At 42.7% G+C, this 22,368-nt stretch overlaps 1 protein-coding gene across 3 annotated transcripts in view; it reads right to left on the bottom strand.

Annotated features, from left to right (window-relative positions):
• The window catches only part of TMEM245 (transmembrane protein 245), an 80,257-nt gene that overhangs the window by 32,587 nt on the left and 25,302 nt on the right, over positions 1-22,368 (bottom strand). The window contains exons 6-12 of one of the 3 annotated variants that reach the window (XM_040963799.1): positions 21,742-21,911; positions 20,694-20,717; positions 13,933-14,037; positions 12,293-12,375; positions 7,434-7,524; positions 2,977-3,075; positions 2,250-2,381 (exon numbers count right to left, since the gene is read on the bottom strand). In XM_040963799.1, coding sequence (XP_040819733.1) covers positions 2,250-2,381; positions 2,977-3,075; positions 7,434-7,524; positions 12,293-12,375; positions 13,933-14,037; positions 20,694-20,717; positions 21,742-21,911 — 704 coding nt within the window. Of the gene's footprint in view, positions 1-1,463; positions 1,500-2,249; positions 2,382-2,976; positions 3,076-7,433; positions 7,525-12,292; positions 12,376-13,932; positions 14,038-20,693; positions 20,718-21,741; positions 21,912-22,368 lie in introns of all 3 variants that reach the window. The other 2 variants (XM_040963801.1, XM_040963800.1) reach the window with 2 other exon arrangements.

Below are 22,368 nucleotides of genomic sequence, written 5' to 3'. Positions count from 1 at the left end.
TGCATTTTCCCTGTGCAGACACCTGCCCCGATGATCCAAAGGGAGTCAACAGCAGAGGAAAGCACCAGGGCTGCAGCAGGAACAGGGCAGCAGCACTCATTGCTCCAGGTGCACTCTTCACTTTCTCAAACCCAGCACAGACACCTTTCAGAATGGGGCTGGGCATTCGGCAATGACTAAGGCACCACCTGCAACACAGGGCCTGGTTTCAGGCCTAACTACTCCACCTCCAATACAACTTCCTGCTACCATGCAACCTATAGGCAGCAAATAATGGCTTGAATACTGGAATGTGTGCCACCAACACACTAAACTTAGATTGAGTTCTAAATTCCTGGCTTCAGCCTGGCCCAGCCTGGGATATTTCTGGCACTCAGAGAATAGAACAGCAGATGGAAAATCTTTTCTCATTTATCTCCCGACCTTTCAAACAAAGTAAGTGAAAATCTTAAGAATGTCCTTTTTTTAAATGTAGTCAGAATGACTAATTGCATTAGCAACCATCAACTGATTTCATCAGCCAATGACAGAACTGGACATAAGCACGAGCAAGTCTACTGTTCGCCTAAATCAGGTTGCTGGAGACAAGACACTTACATGACTGGGCTGGGAGCTGAACTGATCCACCTACTAAGAGAACACCAATTCTGCGTAGAACAAAAGCTAACGGGTCAGGGTCTAGCACAAATTTTGTCAAAAATGAACAAAGCCAAGCCTGCCATTTCAAGGAAAAGCACAATGTTTCCTTCTTAGATATGCTTTTCTGATGAGACAGGTGGTAATAGTCAAGAATGTGATTTTCAAATACTGTTTAATGAAACGTATCAGTATTTAACAGATGTTCAGAAACTATTATTCCAGTAACTGACGTCATTACAAAAGCATGCAGGGGTGAAAGAAGTAAGACGGAGCAGTGAACTTCACTAGGGTATAGAAAAGTTCACCAATGAGGCTTCAAGTTCCACACTACTACTAATCCTTAAAAAAATACCACTTTGTTGAATTGGGTCTATTATCAAAGAACAATGATCCAAAAAGGTTACTAAAAAACTTCTGCTCTTTCTGTTACTAAGGCTGGATTTTCTTCACCTATTTCAACCAGAACAAAGACTTCTCAACATCTTGAATACAGAAACACATATAAAATTTCAGACTATAAAGATTTGAAAAAAAAAAAAAAGCTATGGTTTCCACTACGTTTTTGTTTTAAGAAACAGTGTTTTCAGGTAAACATGTGATGTTTTTAATGCATTTCAGAGTCCTCAGACCAAAAAGTTTGAAAACCACTGGACTAGAGAAAATGGAGGAGAGGGATTATTAAAACCTCAAGGATGAGAATTTCTAGATTTAATTCCAACCGTTATAGCTTCATTGGAGAAAGGCAGGGAGGGAAGAGCGTGCGTGCCAGAGGTGTTGTGAGAAAACTGAGGGAGGCAGAGAAGCACTGCAACATGGTACATTACCTTGATCTTCCATATTAGGAAGTCAAAAGATAACATCTAAAATAGCAAAACCAAGAAAGAGCAACATGAACGTTACTTTAGAAACTCAGAGGCAAATTCCCCAAGATGGCTAAAAGATTGACAGCTGCTTCTAGAGGATTAGACTGAGGAGGGGAGGCACAGAGCAGGGCACTGGTACGTTTTCTTAAGATTTTTGAAAAGGTTGACTCTTCAGCTACGTTCAGATATTACTTCAGCAAAAACTAAACTTTGTAGGAAACTAGCATTGCCAATTTCAAGTTTTGTAAATTCTCACTTTTGTGAAAAGCCGTGTGGCAGGACAGTTCACAAGTACATGAAGAAGCACAGTACCCAGCAGTGAGCCTGGCTACCAGACGGCATAGGTGCATGGCATGCATGAGCCAGTAGGTGGGGAGATAGCAGGCTAAGCCGTCATATGCTTCCTCTCTCCAATGCAGCTGGAACCACATTCCCTTCTGCCAACAGCTTTGCCCACCAGAAAGGCAGGTCCCTCAACAGTGGTCCAGCTGAGGACCTAAAGGGCCCAGCTGGGACTCTTCCCCCTGTACCAGAGAGGAAGCATCTGAGCTGTACATATGTCTATGCGGTGCTGGATATCACTGTACTACACTTAAGACTTCTCAAACCTGCAAAGGTCATGGTATTAAAAACAGGGTAACTAAAGACTTCCAAGTATGTAAACAAAACAAAACAACCAAAACTCCACACCTTAGAGTTCTTGTTTTCATTTCAAAGTCTAATTTAATTGTAAACACAATTTCTTACCGAAAGAAATGTCTCGATGTTCTCATGAACAAAAGAAGCAATATCCTGCCAGTCCAGGATGTCTCCCAGCCAGCTATTCTGTCGACTCACATGGAGCTTCTGCCCCTTGTGTCTCCCAGAATGTGTTGTGTTCTATGAATAAAAGCAGCTCAGATGTGAAATGTCCACTTAACGGAGAGAATACAAAGTATACGCTTCCCATTTTGCTTTAAGGACACTACCTAAGCATCTCAGAGATGATTCAAAGGTAACCAGTATGCTGCCATGGCCTCAACAAATTCAGGCATAAAATTTTCCATATTATATACTTCCCACAAACTTTTTAAAGACCCCTCACATGTATGAATTTCAAAGTATTTTGAGCAAGAATTTATCCTTCAACTCCAGTGACCATAAACTTAATGAGGTTCTCACATATTGTACTGTTATATAAAGATATGGATTAGTGTCACTGCTGCCTGAGTCCCCAGATACTCTGACATGTACCACCACTGTACATTTCTGTATGTGACTCACACGTATTTCCAATGGGGAAGAGGGGGTGCTCCCCTGCCATCCCTCTGCAGTTTTCGGGATTTGAATGCTAGAAGCTAACCAGCAATTCGAGCACAGGGGTTATAATCTGAGCTAAAGAGTTTGCTCTTTAAAATTTTCAGTAAACAAAATTCCACTGTTAATACTATCTGATGGATGAGTCTAAGAGAAAGCCTCAGATGACACAACTTACCTTTACAAACCAAGAGTGATACAGCCTGTCCCAGAGCTCCAATACTTGCTTTTCAATTACAGCAGTGTTGTTCATCTTGTCTCCTAGGATTTTATGAAGCTAGAAAAAAAAATAGATGGCCTCTGATTTAATATTTTAGGCTACAATCCAGTAAAATTAAATCACTGCCCCCAACTTTTTTTCTTCTCTGATCTTTTTGCTTCTTCTCTCTTTGTTCTAGCCTCATGTCTCAGAGCTGCTGCAGGTTATTAGACAGTGGAGCACAGGAAGCCATCAATACTGACTTACTGGAATGCCATCCTTGCAGAAAACAATCTTTTCCCTGTGACCACAGTGCTCATCCAAAAGACACAAGTCTCTCACCTCATTTAACTTCAGTAAGAATTACACAGAATTTTAAGTAAAATGTTAGGGTCTTCATTATCAATGGAAATCCTTCCCTTTAAAAAGTCTGATCTCAGACATTGATGACTGGTGAGAACAGGTTTGTGGGAATCAAGCTAACTTATAAGAGGGTTATTGATTATATTATCCTGCATTTCTTATCATTACAACCATAATGTAATGTTAAAAATCTTTCAATGACTGGCAACCAATTATTTTTTTTCTTCAGTGAGATAGTGACCATTCTACCCTAGTGAATTGTAACATGCGTGTATTTCACCTTCTGTCTACCTGATGCTGCCTTACAGGTACCTGAGGTTTTTAGACATCTCATGTAAATATATACCTTTACATTTAGTTGATTTATTCATAAGCCAACCCCCTAAGTACAATTAAAACAATTATTCACCTTCAAAGCATTTTACAATTTACAAATGGCTTTCACCTATTATGTCACAACATCAAGAGTTCGCAAGGACTTTTGTTATCACTTTTGTTCTCTTAGGATGAGAGAAGAATTTGCTAAAGGTCTACAGATGCACAAGGTCACCAGCTAAGTGGCAGAACCAGGGTTAAGAGTTCTCTACTGTTCTTTCAACTACAGCATAGATGGGCTATAAGCAAGTAACACCCAACAGGGAAAACTTATCCCAGTGATTTATGGCCACTATTACTCAGACTTTAATTTCCTTTAGTTTCTTTGTATACACCATAACTCTCAGACACGCAGTGACTTCCTACACCCAATCCTGCCCCTTCCTGTGGTCTTCAGAGACCCCCTTAAGCAGAAGAGGCCTTCAGTCCAGGCTGTCCAAACACAGAGAGTGGCCTGTTCTTTGCACAAAACCACTATTTTTAAAACTGCCAACTCATTTGGCAGTCTCTCAGCACAGCAGTAATTCTAAAATACCTCAACTGTTAAAGTAAAGGACAGTTGGGTATAATTTTATAGCATGTTATGAAACTGTTTCCAAAATTGTGCTGCTATTAACCACAGAAGAACACTACAGAGAATACCATTAAATCTCATGGACAGCAGAGCCGACCGGACCTCTCACTGATACTTCTCAACTATATGAGTGGTAAATGACATACTGCTTGCACAGGAAACACAAGAAAACATTAAGAGCAGTCAGAATGCCATTAGAGTCCACTACCTTAACACAAATAACCCCATCTCTAAAATGGGGGTGATAAACACCGGTGGACAGTTAGTTCTCTCTGATCATCTTGCTTAGGACCCTAGCAGCAGGGCAAGTGGCTGGCACAGTGGTTAAGATGTCACTTGGAATGGCACATCTCAAACTTGAGCAAATGGGATTCCAGTACCATCTTTGCTTCCACTTCCTGCCAATATGCACCCTGGGAAGTCAGCAGATAATGGCTCAAACACTAGAGTCCCTGCCACCCATGTGGGAGACCTGGAATGAGTTCCTGGCTCCTGTTTGGCACAGCCGTGGATACTGCAGGCATTTGGAAGCCTCTGTGTCTGTCTGCCCTTCAAAGATACAAAAAAAAAAAAATTCTTTAAAGGAAAGGGCATACCAAGCAGAAAGGACGGCTCCAGCTAGAACACTGAGGGGCGAGTGCAAATGCAGCAGCCTGAGCAGAATGCCAACACTGCAGCAGACCACAGCACAGAGGGCTGCGGGCAGAGGAACCGCCACTCTTACCTACGCACACCCCGAGACACTCTTCCGGGCATGCATATTTTTGATAGTTTCTGCCCACACTAGACTTCAGCTCTGACAATCCAATTCTATGATTGTTAGCTGGGTAAGCGCTGAGGCTCATTAGCAAGCTACCTCTGCAGTTTCAACAGACCTCTTTATTTAATAATTTTCCTAAGATATCACTCACATACCTTATAATTTACCCATTTAAGGGTTTTTAATACATTCATAGTTATACATCCATTAAAACTTACTGTAATAGACTTCATCACCCCAAAAGCAAACTAAATATCAACTCTCACCCTTCCCCCCCAACCTCCCAGCAACAGAAATACATATGGTTAAATCCCTTCTAAAACCGGAGGCCACTATTCTGACTTCCAAAAAAAAAAATTCTTTCTTTATCTGGAAAGCAGTTACAGCAGAGACAAAGAGAAAAGATAGATTTTCCATCCACTGGCTCACTACCCATATGGACACATGATCAGGGCTGTATCAAGTGAAAGGCAGGAGCCAGGAGTTTCATCTAGGTCTCCCACTTGGGGTACAGGAACCCAAGCCCTTGAGCTATCTTCTGTTGTTTCCCCGGAAGTATCAACAAGGAGCTGGAACAGAAGTGACACAGCCAAAAACTGAATGGCCACCCCTATGGGATGCCAGCAATGCACACAGCAGTTTAACTCACTATGCCAAAGTGTCAGTCCAATCACCTTTGATTTATCCATTCATCACTGAATACATATTTGTGAGGCCTGGCAGGTAGTCTAGTGGTTGAAGTCCTTGCCTTGCACATGTCAGGATCCGCTATGGGTACCTGTTCTAATTCCAGCAGCTCACTTCCCATCCAGCTCCCTGCGTGTGGTCTGGGAAGGCAGTAGAAGACAGCCCAAACCTTTGGGACCCTGCATCCACATAAGAGACCTGAAAGAGGCTCTTGGCTCCTAGCTTCAGATCGGCTCTGCTCTGGCCTTTGTGGCCATTTGGGGAGTAAACCAGTGGATGGTTTATTATTTATTTTTATTGGAAAGGCGGATATACAGATAGGAGGAGAGACAGAGAGGAAGATCTTCTGTCCGATGGTTCACTCCCCAAGTGACCACAAAGGCTGGTACTGCGCCAATCTGAAGCCAGGAGCCAGGAGCTCTTCCAGGTCTCCCATCCGGATGTAGGGTCCAAAGGCTTTGGGCTGTCCTCAACTGCTTTCCCAGGCCACAAGCAAGGAGCTGGATAGCAAGCGGGGCTGCCGGGATTAGAAATAGCACCTATATGGAATCTCGGCTCATGCAAGGCAAGGACTTTAACTACTATCATGCCAGGCCCCTAAAATCTTTTTTTTTTTTTTAAAGATTTAGTCATTTTTATTACAAAGTCAGATATACAGAGAGGAGGAGAGACAGAGAGGAAGATCTTTGTCTGATGATTCACTCCCCATGTGGCCGCAATGGCCAGAGCTAAGCTGATCCAAAGCTGGGAACCAGGAACCTCTTCCGGGTCTCCCATGCGGGTGCAGGGTCCCAAAGCTTTGGGCCATCCTCAACTGCTTTCCCAGGCCACAAGCAGGAAGCTGGATGGGAAGCAGGACCGCCGGGATTAGAACTGGCACCCATATGGGATCCTGGTGTGTTCAAGGCGAGGACTTTAGCCGCTAGGCTACACCGCCGGGCCCCGCAAATTACCTTTCTCGCCACAAGCAATACAGGGTAGGCTAGGCATGGGGAACACCCCAGACCTACATGGTAGAAGTTAGCCCTAACTGCATCCTTCCCCCAACTGCCTCCTCACAACGTTTCCTCCGCTTGAGTCAAGGTCGTCATCTCACACACACTCCTGGCTCAGCACCTTCAGTCACATCAGTACAATGCACTCTCCCTCCACCTGCCATTCCTGCAGAGCTGAGGTCAAGTCCCGTGTGAACATGTTCATTCTGATTCTGAGTGCATGCTCCCAGCATACTGCAGTCGAATGCACGTGTCTGAAACCAAGCTCAGCAATTTAACCCCTGCCCTACAAGGACTTACTCACAGTAAGCCAGCCTTGCTTGTCTGCCATGAAGGCACAATAGCTCAGACAACTGAAGCTTCCTGGGAAAGATTCAATGAAATGAACTGAAAATTGCCAGGCCCTGCTGCCTTCAGATAACAGGATTTAATACGTTGTTAATATCGTTTCCTGAGCCATGAACACACCAGCTTATGAGTATGCCAGAGTACCAAGAACAGAACTAGATCTATCTTGAACATAAAGTAAATGGCCAGCCACTCAGTTCAGACCACCTAGTGTAATCACGCACAGGGTTACGCTTCATGGTACATCCCTTGTTAACCTGGAGACTGAAGCCGATTTCAAAACCACAAAGCAACGTGTCACTGCCAGTGAAGACCCTGTAGGGAAAGCCCTTACCTTGTGGGTTATCCATTCTCGTCCATACTGATACACATTGTTAGCCGCAGAATTTAGGGCTCTTTGGACCACCTGCGCCTCAGGAAGCCAACTGAAATACAGGAGGGAAATAAGAGAGAAAGAAGTACTTTTTAGTGTACTGTAGCAATTATGCTCTGAACTTTCTCTACTGAAGCAATTAATAACAGACCAATTGTTGATGAGTCCTCCATACAAACTTGCAAAACAGTAATTTACAAGTGGGGAATCCTTAACTTCCAGGATCAACTAGCCTAATTCTAACATTGAGGATTTTTGTTTAATTTTTCCTTAGCTCTACACCCATTATTCTCACAACCTGCCTTTCATTCTACCGTGCTTAGTTTTTCCATCCACATATCATGGATTATCTGTCCAATTCAACCCCAGGGCAAAGTAGTTCTGGGACAATGGGATATGCAGCATCTGGGATGCTGTGGTATGCAAACCAGCAGCACCAGAACTGCTTAGAAACCTGTTAGAAATGGAAATGCTGAGTCCAACCCCAGACCTACTAAACAGCAACCTGTGGGGCTGGCCCCAGCCCTCTGGATCTTAACAAGCTACAGGTAATTCTGATGTATGTTAAGGTTTGAAAACTGCTGGTCCTAGAGAGTGAAGAACTGGAGAAAAGTATCAAAAGGGTATAAATAATTGTTTTCAATCTTCAATCCACTTAAGATTTTGTTCTGAGATATTTTTTTTTACCTATTTGAAAGTCAGACTTAGAGAGGGACATGAAGAAGGAAATAGAGACAGCAATCTTTCATCTGTTGGTTCACTCCCAGAGAGCTGCAATGTGATCAGGCTGAAGAAACCAAGAGCCTCCCCCAGGTCTCCCACATGTGTGCCAGGGGGCCAAGCACTGGGGACACCTTATGCTGCTTCTGCTAGGCCACTTTTAGGGAGCTGGATCAAAGTGGAGTAGTCAGGCCCCAGTGTCACAGGTAGTCACTGTTTACCTACCACCACACACTGCCAGCCCCTGAAGATCTTTTCAATACTTACAAGGGACTCTTGGCCAGTCACAGGCAGACAACAACGGTCTGCAAGCTCTGTTCGTCGTATAGTGTGGAGGCCCTCTCTGGCTGCCTATTAACTGCTACACCATGATCCTTCACCAAGAACTCTTTGCATATGCACAATGCTTTCCAAAAGAAAGTACATTTGCATTTATTTTTGAACTGCTCCTCACAATGTACACACCCCAGAGATACAGATATTCACAGCCCTTATTCCAGCTATTTGTGAGTCACATCAAAAGACCATGAAATGCGGTTTCTCTGAGACCCAAACAGGATCCATGCTACAAGCTGACATACGGGAAAGTCCACCAGTGACAGTCAACTGTACAACACACACAACTAAAAGCAGCTTTTCATATTTGAGCTATGAAATGGTTATAAATAGAAAGGGGATGTTATTGTAGCACAGTGAGCAACACTCATTTACAATACCAAATCCCAGGTTAAAACACCAATTTGAGTCCCAGTTGCTCCACTTCTGCTCCAGGTTCCTCCTGGGTCCCTTGGAAAACAGGGGATGATGACCAAAATACTTGGGCCTATGCCACCTCTGTGGGAGGCACTGACTTCGACTTAGACCAGTCTCAGCCATTGTGGTCATTTGGGCAGTAAGCCAAAAGAAGGAAGTAAAGATTAATTAAGTAAATCTTTAGAAAGAAAAAAAGCTACCTGCCTCTAACAGTTAAACAAGTTATGATACCTAAGAAAGCAATGGTCCTTCCCCCAGAAAAATAAGGTTAGAGATACAGGAAGATCTGGGATGAATTAAGTACAATGTCAAATTAAAAGAACCTTGACTCCTCAGAATTAATCACTTCAGAGCCTGGCGCAGTAGCCTAATGGCTAAAGTCATTACCTTGCACGTGCCAGGATCCATATGGGTACTGGTTCTAATCCCAGAAGCTCTGCTTCTCATCCAACTCCCTGCTTGTGACCTGGGAAAGCAGTCAAGGAGGGCCCAAACTTTGGGACCCTGCACCCGCATAGGAGACCCAGACCCAGAAGAGGCTACAAGCTCCTGGCTTCAGATTGGCTCAGCTCTGGCCGTTGTGGCTGCTTAGGGAGTGAATCAACAGATGAAAGATCTTCCTCTCTATCTCTCCTCTCTATATGCCTGACTTTCCAAGAAAAATAAATATATAAATCTTTTTAAAAAATAAATAAAGCATTGGGATAGGAATATATTAGAATTTAAACAGCTTCTAAATTACTCTTATATTTATACATTTATCAATAAAGAAATTGCTAACTATTTTCAAATATGTGATACCATACTTTCATGAGGAAAGTTACAGCCTAAATGTTAGTTCAAAATGTGAGGATTCACAAAGACACCTAAGACACCTGGAAGGCTCTTCTACTAGGACTAAGGAAGTCATGCTGACTGCTGTAAAAACATTTCAAACTTTTTACTAACATACTCAAGCAGGTGTCTAGAGACAGGTGACAGAGCTGGGGCAAGGCCACGTCGGTCACTTGGTCCCAGGAGACACATGGCCATCAACAACCATACTGGGATTACCTGCGACGTGTTTATCCTGCCAAGCTTTTCACCACCTCCACCAACCACAGTCTCCCCGTGCAGGTGCACAGGGCTCCCTGAGAAAGCACACAGGCCCAGGAGTTTGTGCTGCCCTCCCTCAGCCTCCTGAGGTAGCCTGCCATGTGTGTCAGGTTCCTCCTTAGGAGGCGCAGAGCTGCACAACACTGAGGTCCTTGCCAGTGCCACCATCTAATGAGGCCCCTGAGACGTAGGATCAGAAAATGCAAAACAGTCCCCAGACCAATGGAACTGTCCAAGAGAGCAGGCAGGATGTGCTCCAGCGTCAAGCTCATGAGATGATGTTCACCTACTCTTGGTCATGTGTCCAACAGCTAGCCAGCTCACTAAGCACACCCACAGGAGATCAAATTACTGCACAGGACAATGAGACACACTCAGCCAGGAAAGTTCATCTGATTCATTCCCAACTGTATCTCTGGCACTAGGAGGATCCTCATGCATTTCCCCACAAGGTCAACTGCTTTCCATAGGACAGGAATCCACTGAGCGCAGAAAGTCACTACTATTAACTCATGTCTAACTAGTACAATCTGAAGATGGTCAGTGCATTACAACACCACCAATGACTGACCAAGTCTGGCTTTGTGCTACAGTTATACAAGACGACCATCCCAGAGGTGGTAGGGTGAAGAGTACACAGGTCTCCCTGGCTGTCTGTGCCACCCTGGCCCATCTACAAGGATTCCAAAAAACCTTTCTACAGCTACCTGCTCCAGGGCTACTCAGAGTGTGTGTGCCTTTAGGACAGCAGGGGAGACAGTGCTGTTACAGCTCAAAACCAGCATGGAAGGGCTCTGGGTTAATCCCACTCCCGGTTTCCACCAGAGAAGCAGTGCTATGGATGCCCACTGGAGGGCGACAGCTGCAATGAAGTCTCTCATCCCACAGAAAGCTCCCGTCCCGACTGAATCTAACAGCTTACAGGTTTCTTCCTGTCTCTTCTCATTCTCACATCAAAAATGTCTTGTGTACAAAGAGCCAGAGAGTAGAGGAGCTAATTTCCTACTTTACATTCTCCATCCAATTCCACTATACTCACCCTCACCTGCTTTCTTTACTTGTTCATTGGTGCCATGGCTCCATCAGGCACCTGTGCTCCCGCTAGTTTCAGCCCCATCCCTCAAGCATAAACATGAAGTTCTTCCACCTTCACACATGCAATTGCTCTAACCTCCGATCTCTGCTACACTAACCCAGGCCAAAGGAGAAAACAAAAACTTGCACTCACTTTCCCCACTGCCTCCAGCTCCTAGGACCCACTTCTGCTGCAGCCCCTGGCTTCTGACCCACCGCTTACGTGCACTGTCCTTACGGTGGATGAATCCAATGTCACTTGCAATTTTTGTGCAGCAATTTGACACCGCTGATCATTACCACCACAAACTCAAACATGTTCTCTTTCCCAGCTGTCCTCTTATTTCTCCTGTAGTCCAGCCTCATTCTGCTTTGCCAGGTTATCATGTTCTGCTCACCCCTAAAGTCTGAAGGTGAACTACAGTAGGCAGACCCAGACATCCTCTCGGTGAGTTTTCTTAATGTTGATGCTGCCTATTTCCAGCCCAGAACCCTCATCTTATTCCTGGACTCACACACCATCAACATCTTAAGCTCAACCCAGATCTCTCTTCTGAATCGCATGCCTACATAGTCAATAGCCACCACTTACACTCACAAAAAACTCAAGAGGTAAAAATCTGCGAATGTTTTCCCTGCCAAAACTGCTCTTCTGGTCCACTGCCAGCAGTTATAGGTACCTGGGAAGTGAACCAGATGATGAGAGAGACCTATCGCTCTGTCAACCTTTTAAACACACAGATTGCAATGTGGGAATATGCAAAGAACTACAGAGGAACTCCCAAGTCCATGCTACAATGAAAACGTCCCCGCAGTCGGTCAGAAGCACAAGTTCTCAGTGCTGCCAGGGCCGCTGGGATCCCGACTCTGCATCTCAGAAATCAATCCACCTTGGACAGTCACTGGAACAGCACCACGTGGGTAAAGGCGTGTTGCAAACGATAAACATGCCCTACATTGTCATTCCCAACTCAAATAGACGGTAAGCTGCTCCTAAAATCTTCAGCACTTCATACCGCCCTCCCCAGGATTATTATTTTTCATTATCTGTAAAACCGACGGTTTTCAAAGCCTGGCAAACTCGATTTTTTATCTTCAAAAGAGAATGCAACAACGAAGATCATCTCATGCAGGAGCTAAGACTCAGTCACCCCACTTTTTCAAAATAAAATTCTTACTTTGCCCACTCAGGGTGATTTGTTAGAGTTTCATTAATCAAACTACTTGTGACTTCAATCATGTGCACACTCTCCTGGTGTACCTGTGTTACAAGAGAAAAGAATTTCAATAAAATGCAAAACCAATTTAACATTTTTTTCTACTCTATTATTAGGGGAGTGTTTCTAGAGTAAAGTAATTCTACATCCCTGAAACATAACTATATGTAATGTCCACACTTTGATATACAATATGAGAATTAATTATGCCAGCTCCTCTTAAAAAGATAAATACATGCCTGGTGCAATAGCCTAGGAGCTATGTGCTGATTCCTATCCTGGCTGTTCCACTTCCCTTCCAGCTCCCTGCTTGTGGCCTGGGACAGCAGGAGGAAAACACTAAGCCTTGGGACCCTGCACCTACATGGGAGACCAGGAGGCTCCTGGCTCCGAATCAGCTCAGCTACAGCTGAGCCAACCGTCTTGGGAGTGCCAACAGATGGAAGATCTTTCTGTCTCTCCTTCTCTAAGTAAAATCTCACTTCCCAATAAAAATAAATAAATCTTTTTTTTTTTTAAAAAGCGCTCAGTTTGCACAAATCCAGAACAGAGAGAAAGGTTCAGCAATGCTGATTACCAGTGTGCAGGAGCAAAAGCTCCCTAGCAAGCAGAAGGAAAAACAAGCAGGGCTTGCTTGAGTGAGGAACATAACTGAGATGGGCAGATGAAACCCTACGCAAAGGGACAAAACAGAAGAGAAAGTAAGTGCAGGAAAAAGACAGCAGAAACGAAGGAGCCAGAGCCACGAGAGAAGACCGCCTGCTCACAGGTTTAGGCAGCACGCCAGACACAGAGAAGGACTTCAGTACAAGTCCGCACAGTGTACGGGAGCTCCCCACTCGAAGGCCAGTGGGGCTGCACAGCAACTAGAACAGAAGTCCTGGGGAACAGATCATGAGGATCAAATGACACGACAAACGTGAAGACATGACAACACTAAAATGACTGAAAATACGAGGGAGGCCACATAACAAAGATCAATATAATTTTTCAGTTAAGTATTACACAGTACATTATTGGTAATAATTATTAACAGATTTCCAGATAAATGGATCTCTAGGAATATAAGAAAAATTTTTTATCTCAAAGATTATGAAAATTCTTTGAAAACAGCATACCAAAATTTAGGATGTAGACTTTAGTAAAATGGAGTGTAAACTATGAAACATTACTATAGAAGTAAAAATTTAGCTGTGTTTTGAGAATGATTTTGTCTGATAAGATAAAAGGGGGAGAAATGAAGTGAAAGGTGAAAGAACATTGAATGCACAAATAAAGGGAAGGTACTAACCAAGAAACTGATGTAGTGAACATGACACTAACTAGACTATCAGTCACACAGGCCAGAAAATAATTCTCAAACTCAAAAAAAAAAGACATCCATTCCTCAGCATCTGATATTATTCACCTGTGTTTGATACTGGCATCATCAAAATGCATGTAAAAAAGTGCTGAAAAGAAAGCATATAGAGCACATTCAAGGTACGGTGAGAAACAACACAGTCTAGCTGTTCCCCATGTTTACAAGCCAAGCAACATTTTCCATGCTGCTTCTGCCAGCTTAGAAGACTCTGTTAATGGCAGTAGCAATGATACTCTACCTTTGCAGTCAGGAGCAGGGCTAGAAGAAGGGTTCCTATCACTAACAGGAATATGATGAAAATGCTAATGATTTTATCTAACATCTTCTCCAGCCAGATGATCATCTGCACAAAAATGAAAAGGGAATTATTTATCTGTAAAGTACAAGAGAAATATGTACTTATTCAAATATCAGGAAGACAAAGTAGGATATTCAGCAATGCAAAGCAAACTACAGCACAATGATTAAAGCAGTTAAGGCTGTGAGTGGCTTCTGAAAACTAACAGAATTAATTATTGTTATTAAATGAAGTTATTTTTGTCATGTCTAAAACGAGGCAGACCATTTGAACATAACCTATGCTTCAATCCTTGCACTGTTGTGACTACATTTCAAATAACAATTTATAGCTTGCAAACATCCTAAAGACAATCCATTAGCTGAACTCAAATCTCACGAAGCTGAACTGTCAATGAGCAAACAGAAGTGATTTAGGAAAAGATTGTCCCTTATACTACAGATATGTCTTATGTAGATAACAGCAAATTAAAATGGAAATCACATTAAAAGCATTGCTTCTGTTTTTGATTATTTTGTTAGGATTTCAGAAACAGCCATCATGAAAATGTAATGTAAGGCAATGATAAATAGCAAACTTAGGATAGCAGACACTTGTGGAGATGGAGGCACTTGGGGTACAAAAGTAACTTCAATTATATAGGCAACTATATAAAGTTAGGAGTAGGGTGTGCAACCAGATGAAAATATTTTCATAGTCACCATTTTAAAATAAAATGGTTCTAAAAATCTGATATTCTACTTGAAATTTTTTTCTGAAAACAGAAGTGAATATAAACTAAAAATAATCAATGTTGTGGTTGTTCTTTAATCAATAATTAAATTATCTTCTCCCTAAATGCTGACGTTCCATGTCAACTATAACTTCAATCATCTTCCACAGTCTCAGATAATCACCTTTGCTTTCAGAATACAAAGTTCTGATGGATTTTTTTTTTTAATTCTTGCCATGCAAAGCTACAATTTAAATTTCAAAACCACATTAAGAATTGCTGGGGGCACAGCTCAGTAGCCTAGCGGCTGAAGTCCTCGCCTTGAACATGCCGAGATCCCATATAGGCGCCAGTTCTAATCCCAGCAGCCCTGCTTACCATCCAGCTCCCTGCTTATGGCCTGGAAAAGCAGTCAAGGATGGCCCAAAGCCTTGAGACCCTGTACCTGCGTGGGAGACCTGGAGAAGGCTCCTGGCTCCTGGCTTTGGATTGGCTCAGCTCCAGCCATTATAGCCATTTGGGGAGTGAATCAACACATGGAAGATCTTTTTCTCTGTCTTCCTCCTCTCTATATATTTGACTTTCCAATAAAAATAAAATAAATAAATCTATAAAAAAAAACAAAGAATTGCTTGGAACACCAAGCTGCATCCCTCAAACCCATGAGCTTCTTCACTGCTAAGTCAAAATATAAAACAGGCTCTCTAAACAGTAAAACACCCAAGAGCAACGAATGTTGGCTTAGAAGCCCATTGAGTCACCACCTGGGACCCCAGTAACCCATACTGCTGCACTGGTTTGAGTCCTGGCTGCATTGCTTCACATCTAGCTTCCTGTTTATGCACCTGAAGATGATCCAAATAAGTCCCCCTATGGAAGCCCCAGACGCAGATCCTGGCTCCTGGCCCTGGCCTAACCCCACCCTGGCTGTTGCAAACACAAGGGGCATGAACTAGTGGATGGAAGAACCCTGTGTCCTTTATCACATTGCCCTTCAAATAAATCAATCTTCCTGTAGGGGTGGAGCAAAACCTTTCTTTTATACTCAATGCTTGTGCCCCCTCATCTGCTTCCCACGAAGGACACAGTCAGGAAGAGATCAACGCTACAGTAAAGACCAAGACAAGACGTTAATCTTCAATACTGACAACTACAGTTTCGAACAAAAGAGTTCATTGTCAGCACATGTCACCAAAGCATCAAAGACAATGCAGAGATTTAAAAAAAGCAGAAAACAGGTTTTTAAGATATGGAAGGTCAGATGTCATATTTTGAAGGTAGGTTTTCAATTCCAATCAAGTCTCATATTCAGAAGCCAACTGAACACCAGTTTCTTCAGTGTTTCTAGAGGGAAGGCCTAATGCCACGTCACTCTGCAACTCAAGAGCTGGACAAGTGGCATGTAGTAGGCTCTCAGTTAACAGGTACCTTAATAGCCAAGCACAAATAACTTCAGTTATTACTGTGAAAATAAGAGAAGCCTAGCTATTTCCATAGAAAAGTTATAGTCTGAAATGCATTTTAAAATGCAAATGATATCCTACATAGAATGGCTGTCTAATTTTATCTCCAGGTATTTTTTTAAAAGTAAATACTTTTGGGCCCGGCGGCATGGCCTAGCAGCTAACGTCCTCAACTTGAACGCCTGGATCCCATATGGGCGCCAATTCTAATCCCGGCAGCTCCACTTCCCATCTAGCTCCCTACTTGTGGCCTGGGAAAACAGTTGAGGACGGCCCAAGGCTTTGGGGCCCTGCACCCGTGTGGGATACCCGAAAGAAGTTCCTGGATCCTGGCTTTGGATTGGCATAGCATCGGCCATTGCGGCTCACTTGGGAATGAATCATTGGACGGAAGATCTTCCTCTCTGTCTCTCCTTCTCTCTGTATATCCTACTTTCCAATAAAATAAATAAATCTTTTAAAAAATTTTTAAAAAAATAAATACTTTTTTAAAGATTTATTTATTTTTATTACAAAGTCAGACATATATAGAGAGATGAGGAGAGACACAGAGAGAAATATCCCCCATCTAATGATGCACTCCCCAAGCAACCACAAGGGCAGGTGCTGAGCCCATCTGAAATCAGGAGCTCTTCCGAGTCTCCCACGTGGGGGCAGGGTCCCAAGGCCCTGGGCCGTCCTCCACTGCCCTCCAAGGCCACAAGCAGGGAGCTGGATGGGAAGCAAGGCCACCAAGATCAGAACCCACGCCCATTTGGGATCCTGGTGCAATCAAAGTGAGGACTTTAGCTGCTAGGTCACGGCGCCAGGCCCCTGTCCAGGTATTTTCAACATGTAAAGCATGCGCTCTTACACACACATATTCTGTCATCAGCACTACAAAATCAGACTTTATATTTCTAAGCTGCAGTAAAATTCTCTTACCATAAGGTATTTACCCGGGGGTGAAAAAAATTCGCACTAAAACTTACCGAATTAAAATTTCCAACTAAGGAATATCCATCTAACAGAAAATTATTTAGAACACATAAGCTAAGAATCTTTGAAAAATTCACATTGGGGGTCCCGGCACCAGAGCCTAGGAGATACAGTCCTTGCCTTGCAAGCTCCAGGATGTCACTTGAGCGCCAGTTCTAATCCTGGCTGCTCCATTTCCATTCCAGCTCGCTGCTTGTGGCCTGGGAAAGCAGTAGAAGATGTGCCAAAGCCTTGGGACCCTGTAACTGCATGGGAGACCCAGAAGTTCCTGGCTCCTGGCTTCAGGCTCGCTCAGCTCCGGTCATTGTGGCCACTTAGGTAGTGAACCAGCAGAAAGAGTTTTCTCTCTGTCTCTATTTCTCTCTGTAAAACTGACTTTCCAATAAAAATTTTAAAATCTTAAAAAAAAATTCTCATTGTAAACAGCTAAGCCAACTTACAAAGGTAAGAAGGAATAAATAGGTCAAATGGAAAAGGCAGAGACAGATAAGAATAAAGGGGGATAAGAAAAGTAAAAATACTGTGGGTAGGCTGGCATGGTGGTACAGGCATCCTGTACTTGCACCAGTTAAACCCTGGCTGCTCCACTTCCCACCAAGCTCCCTGCTGATGTGCCTGAGAAAGCAGCAGAGGATGGGCCAAGCATTTCAGCCCGTCTACCTCCCAGTAAACTCAGAAAAAGCTCCTGGTTTCAGAACGGCCCAGCTCCAGCGGCTGTGCCTTTCCAGCAGTGTACTGTAGAACCAACCCCATGAAAGAGTAAATAAAACAACTCACAGAGAAGCAGAAACAGAGAGATGAGAGAGAGAAAAGAGGGGAGAGAAGAGAGGAGAGAGAAGTGAGGAGGAGAGAGAGGGAGAAAGAGAGCAACAGAGAAGAAAGAGGGGGCCAGTGTGAAGACCACACTGACAAACCCTCTGTATACAAGCACTGGTATCTCCTATGGGCGCCAAGTGGTGTCCCAGCTGCTCTGTTTCCATTCGGCTCCCTGTTTATGGTCTGGGAAGCAGTAGAGGGTGGTCCAAGTCCTTGGGACCTGAACCCACTTGGGAAACGAAGAAGAAGATCCTGGCTCCTGGCTTTGGACCAGCTCAGCTACAGCTACTGTGGCCACTTGGGTCAATAAAAAGAAATAAAGCTTAAAAGGGGGGGTGAGGGGAGGAAGAGGAGGACAAAGATGAAAAGAGGAGAGAAACTTGGGCCAAAGTTTACTGTTTAAAAGTGAAAGAGAGATTATTTTAAAACTAAATGATGAGTGCATTTTTAAAATTTAGAGCTGTCAATATTTTATCATCATATCTGGGTTTATTTATCAAGCTATTAAGAAAGTATCATTCTGGGCTGGCATGCTGACATAGCAAACTAATCCTCTGCCTGCAAGCGCCATCATCCTATATGGGAGCCAGTTTGTGTTTAGGCTGCTCCACTTCCAATTCAACTCCCTGTTACAGCCTGGGAAAGCAGTGGAGGATGGCTCGATTCCTTGCATCTCTGCACCCCATGGGAGACCCCAAGAAGTTCCTAGCTCTTAATCAACTCAGCTTTGCCCGTTGCAGCCATCTGGGGTGTGAACAGCATTAAGACTTCTCTGTCTCTCCTTCTTTCCCTATAAAATCTTTCACATAAGTCTTTTTTTTTAAAGTATCATTCATTATTTCATTATTTTGGGCACACAGGTTACTGTTTTGTTGTTGTTGTTTTTTAACTAAATTTTAACTGATTCTCAGGACAGATAATCTCTATTAAGAAGTATAATTTAAGTTCTGAGAAGCAGAAGTTAAACTTTGACTAACCATATGCTCTTACCCTCTCCTCTTGGTTTCCTAATTCATTGTACTACAACCTCTACATCCCAGATTTTCCCAACCCTCTGTTCTCTGACCTTAGATTTAAGGCAATACAATAGTTCTCAACTTATCAATGTGCATCCCTGTAACACACAAGCTCATAAATTCAAGCAGTTACTTCTACTCCACAGCAATGTTTTATGTGTGTTATATGGATCATCAAAGAAAAGAAAGAACTAATATCTCTTAGAAATCTTTCAAAATAAACTCAGACTTTCAGCTACACATTATGTTCAAAACTAGGCAACTGAACCATTTTACAGCTACTCTCTCTCCCATTTCTTGAGGACAATCTCATTATGGTAAGCCACATGTAATCGGGAAAAAATATAAAGTCAATTGCTTTGATCAAAATTATAAAACATAACTTAGGTTTTCAGACCATCCACCACAGACAAGGAATGGAGGTATACACAACCACGCAATGGGATGGGGAGAAAGAGCTTAAACATTTAATGTTTCCAATAATCAAATATTTCAAATTTAAAGCTCCAGGCACTGCCAAAGTCACATACTGCCTCCATTTCAACAGAAAAAAATTAATTCTATTCTCTAGATTCAAGTCTCATTCCTATCCATTTTCAAGAAACACTGTATCCTTAAGGTCTGCTTTAATATTTCTATTGAAGACATTTAAAGTCTCATGCTTAAACACTTTGCACACAAAGGATGCCATTGCTTGCTACCTACTGAAACCAATTGGCCTCTTTGTCAAAGGAACAATATTCCTAGAACAACTGGGTTAGCTTAGATTGAAATTAAAATTCTATGCTAAGGGACTGAAACAGTGGCTTAGCCGCTAAAGTTTTCACCTTGAACGTGCCAGGATCCCATTACGGGTGCCAGTTGTAATCCAGGAAGCCCTGCTTACCATCCAGCTCCCTGCTTGTGGCCTGGGAAAGCAGTAGAGGATGGCCCAAAGCCTTAGAATCCTATACCCACGTCGAGACCTGAAAGAGTTCCTGGCTCCTGGCTTCAGATTAGCTCAGCTCTGGCTATTGCAGTCACTTAGGGACTGAATCATCGGACAGAAGATCTTCCTATCACTCCTCCTCTCTCTCTATATATATATATATATATATGACTTTGCAATAAAAACAAATAAATCTTCCAAAAAAACTCTATGCCAAAAATGTGAAACATTTACCACAGATACAGCCTCATACTTTGAGCAATACTCAATCCTGACATCACAGGCCATGACTAGGGACTGTTTTTACGCTTAAAGTATTACTAAAAAAAAGAAGTAAGAAAGTATAGCTTGTCTTTTTGGGAAAAAAAAAGCCTATATAATTTATTTTAAAAATAGCAATAAAGAGTCCATCTTTCCTTTAACTATCGCCTAACATTTCACACATGGAAGAATTTGGAAGTTAGAAGCTGAACTGCATTACAGAGCTAAAAAGGAATAGAAATCACAACAGACAAGACTACAAGACAGATTTCTCGAAAACACTTTTAGAAAGGGTTACCACCAATATAAAAAATAGCTTTTGCTGAGTTTTGAGCAATCACACTGTGTGTCATACAATCAATACTTCATGACCTTCCATAGCTTATGATTAGAACCTTGAAACCAAAATTTAGTTTGACAAATGGACAGAAGCAGAAATGAGAAGGGAAACTGGGACAGAGCAGGAGGTGAAGGGGGTGATGTCACAGCATTAGACAGTAAAACCCAACATTTGTGTGTTCATTTACCTTCTTATTTAGCCAGTGCCAGAGCTTGAGGGTAGGAGGTAAAGTGAGAAAGAGAAGATAAGAACAGTGGAATATCGTTAGAGAATGCAATCACAGCATGGAAAGAAAAGTCACTGAGAGCATGAGAAGGGACTCGACCAGACAAAGGGAAGACAGGGGAGAAATCACAGGGCATTTACATCAAGAAAAGGAGGCCAGGCAAGCTTTACTGGTAACCTGAAGGCATGTGCCTTTACACTAAGCCATCCATCTGTTCTTCCTGCTGTGTCCACTGAGAAATTTTTACTTGTGCTTCAAAATGCTCTGGCGTCACATGCCCTGCAAACCCTTCCTCACCCAACCACTTGATCAATACACGGTCATTTCTGACATGTCTTATTTTCCCTACACAGATTACACCGACAGCTAACACTTAGGCAGAGCTTACTTTGCACAAGGCACTGATTTTGAAATTTTACCTATTGTAGCCATTTAGCTCTCACAATCATTCTATAAGATTGGTACATCTTCCTGATCACACAGCTCCCAAATAACAGAACTGGGACTGGAAACCAGTGTGGATTCAGAGCCCAAGCTCGTTCACCACTGAGCCTCTGTGTGGAACCACTGTCTTTGGACCTTTAGGATCAGCTATTTCTTTCCACCAAACAGGGTGCCTGTATTTATCTGGCTTTCCATCCTCTGTTAATTTTCCCTCACACATGGGGATTCCTCTAAAAACATCCACCCAACTGAGTGATGACCTGTTGATACAATTATATACTTATCCTCCCGGGCTTTCAGTTTGGTGCTAATAAAATGAAGGAGTCGAATTAGTATGCCATAACCTCCTTTTCTTATATTTTTAACAGGAAAAAAAAAGTACTTATTTAAATTAAATCTATTCTGAACTTTCATAAACCATAATTTTCGAGGTTTTAAATTATAAGCTTACAAATCTAATGTGCTATCTACAGCTACAATAAAAACAATGAATGAATTGGAATATCTCCAACCATAAAAGACAGAAACACCACTCAAATCACCAAAGCTCTTAAAAATACAATACCTTGCTATCGACTTTTAGCAAGAACTTTGCAAGTCCAATAACTGGCCAGGGTGCCAGAGCTTCCTGTCGCTGCTTCAAGAAGCTCTCGATGACTTGCCACCACACACGGCAGCGTTTCTCCAGGAAGTCCACAACTCCAAAGTGAATGACAAGCTTCTTGAGGACCCACACTACACAAGAAATGAAAACACACATGTGAACAAAACTCAGATTATAAAGTCATGAGAAGCTTCCTTAACTGCACACGGCCTTTCAAAACCAGGAAAGCCAATTGTAGGTCAGTGTTTTTTCAAGAAGAGTCGGGGAGCTCAAGGTATTCTAAACAGATGGAACTGGGCCAACTAACTTCACCCATTCCCACCTGCTCACATATTATCTTCAGCTGTGAGGCTGAATCCCCAAGGAGCCTGGGATTACTCTACAGCCAGTGTAAACCAACAACACTCTCATCAAGAAGAAATCAGTGACTGTAGTCTTGGCTCCTCATTAAGCTCTGACATTTCTTACTCTCACTGGCTAGTACAGCTACTCTTGGCAAGTTTTGTTCTTTGTTTCAGTGACTAGTAAGTACACGGTATTTCATTCTGTCATGATTTCATACTGCTGTAAAGTAATTGCACTGTTCCC

The sequence above is a fragment of the Ochotona curzoniae genome, unplaced genomic scaffold (assembly GCF_017591425.1).
Source record: "Ochotona curzoniae isolate NIBS_2020 unplaced genomic scaffold, NIBS_Ocur_1.0 scaffold_3208, whole genome shotgun sequence".
Classification (NCBI taxonomy): domain Eukaryota; kingdom Metazoa; phylum Chordata; class Mammalia; order Lagomorpha; family Ochotonidae; genus Ochotona; species Ochotona curzoniae.
This window is presented reverse-complemented; position numbering and strand designations above follow the sequence as displayed.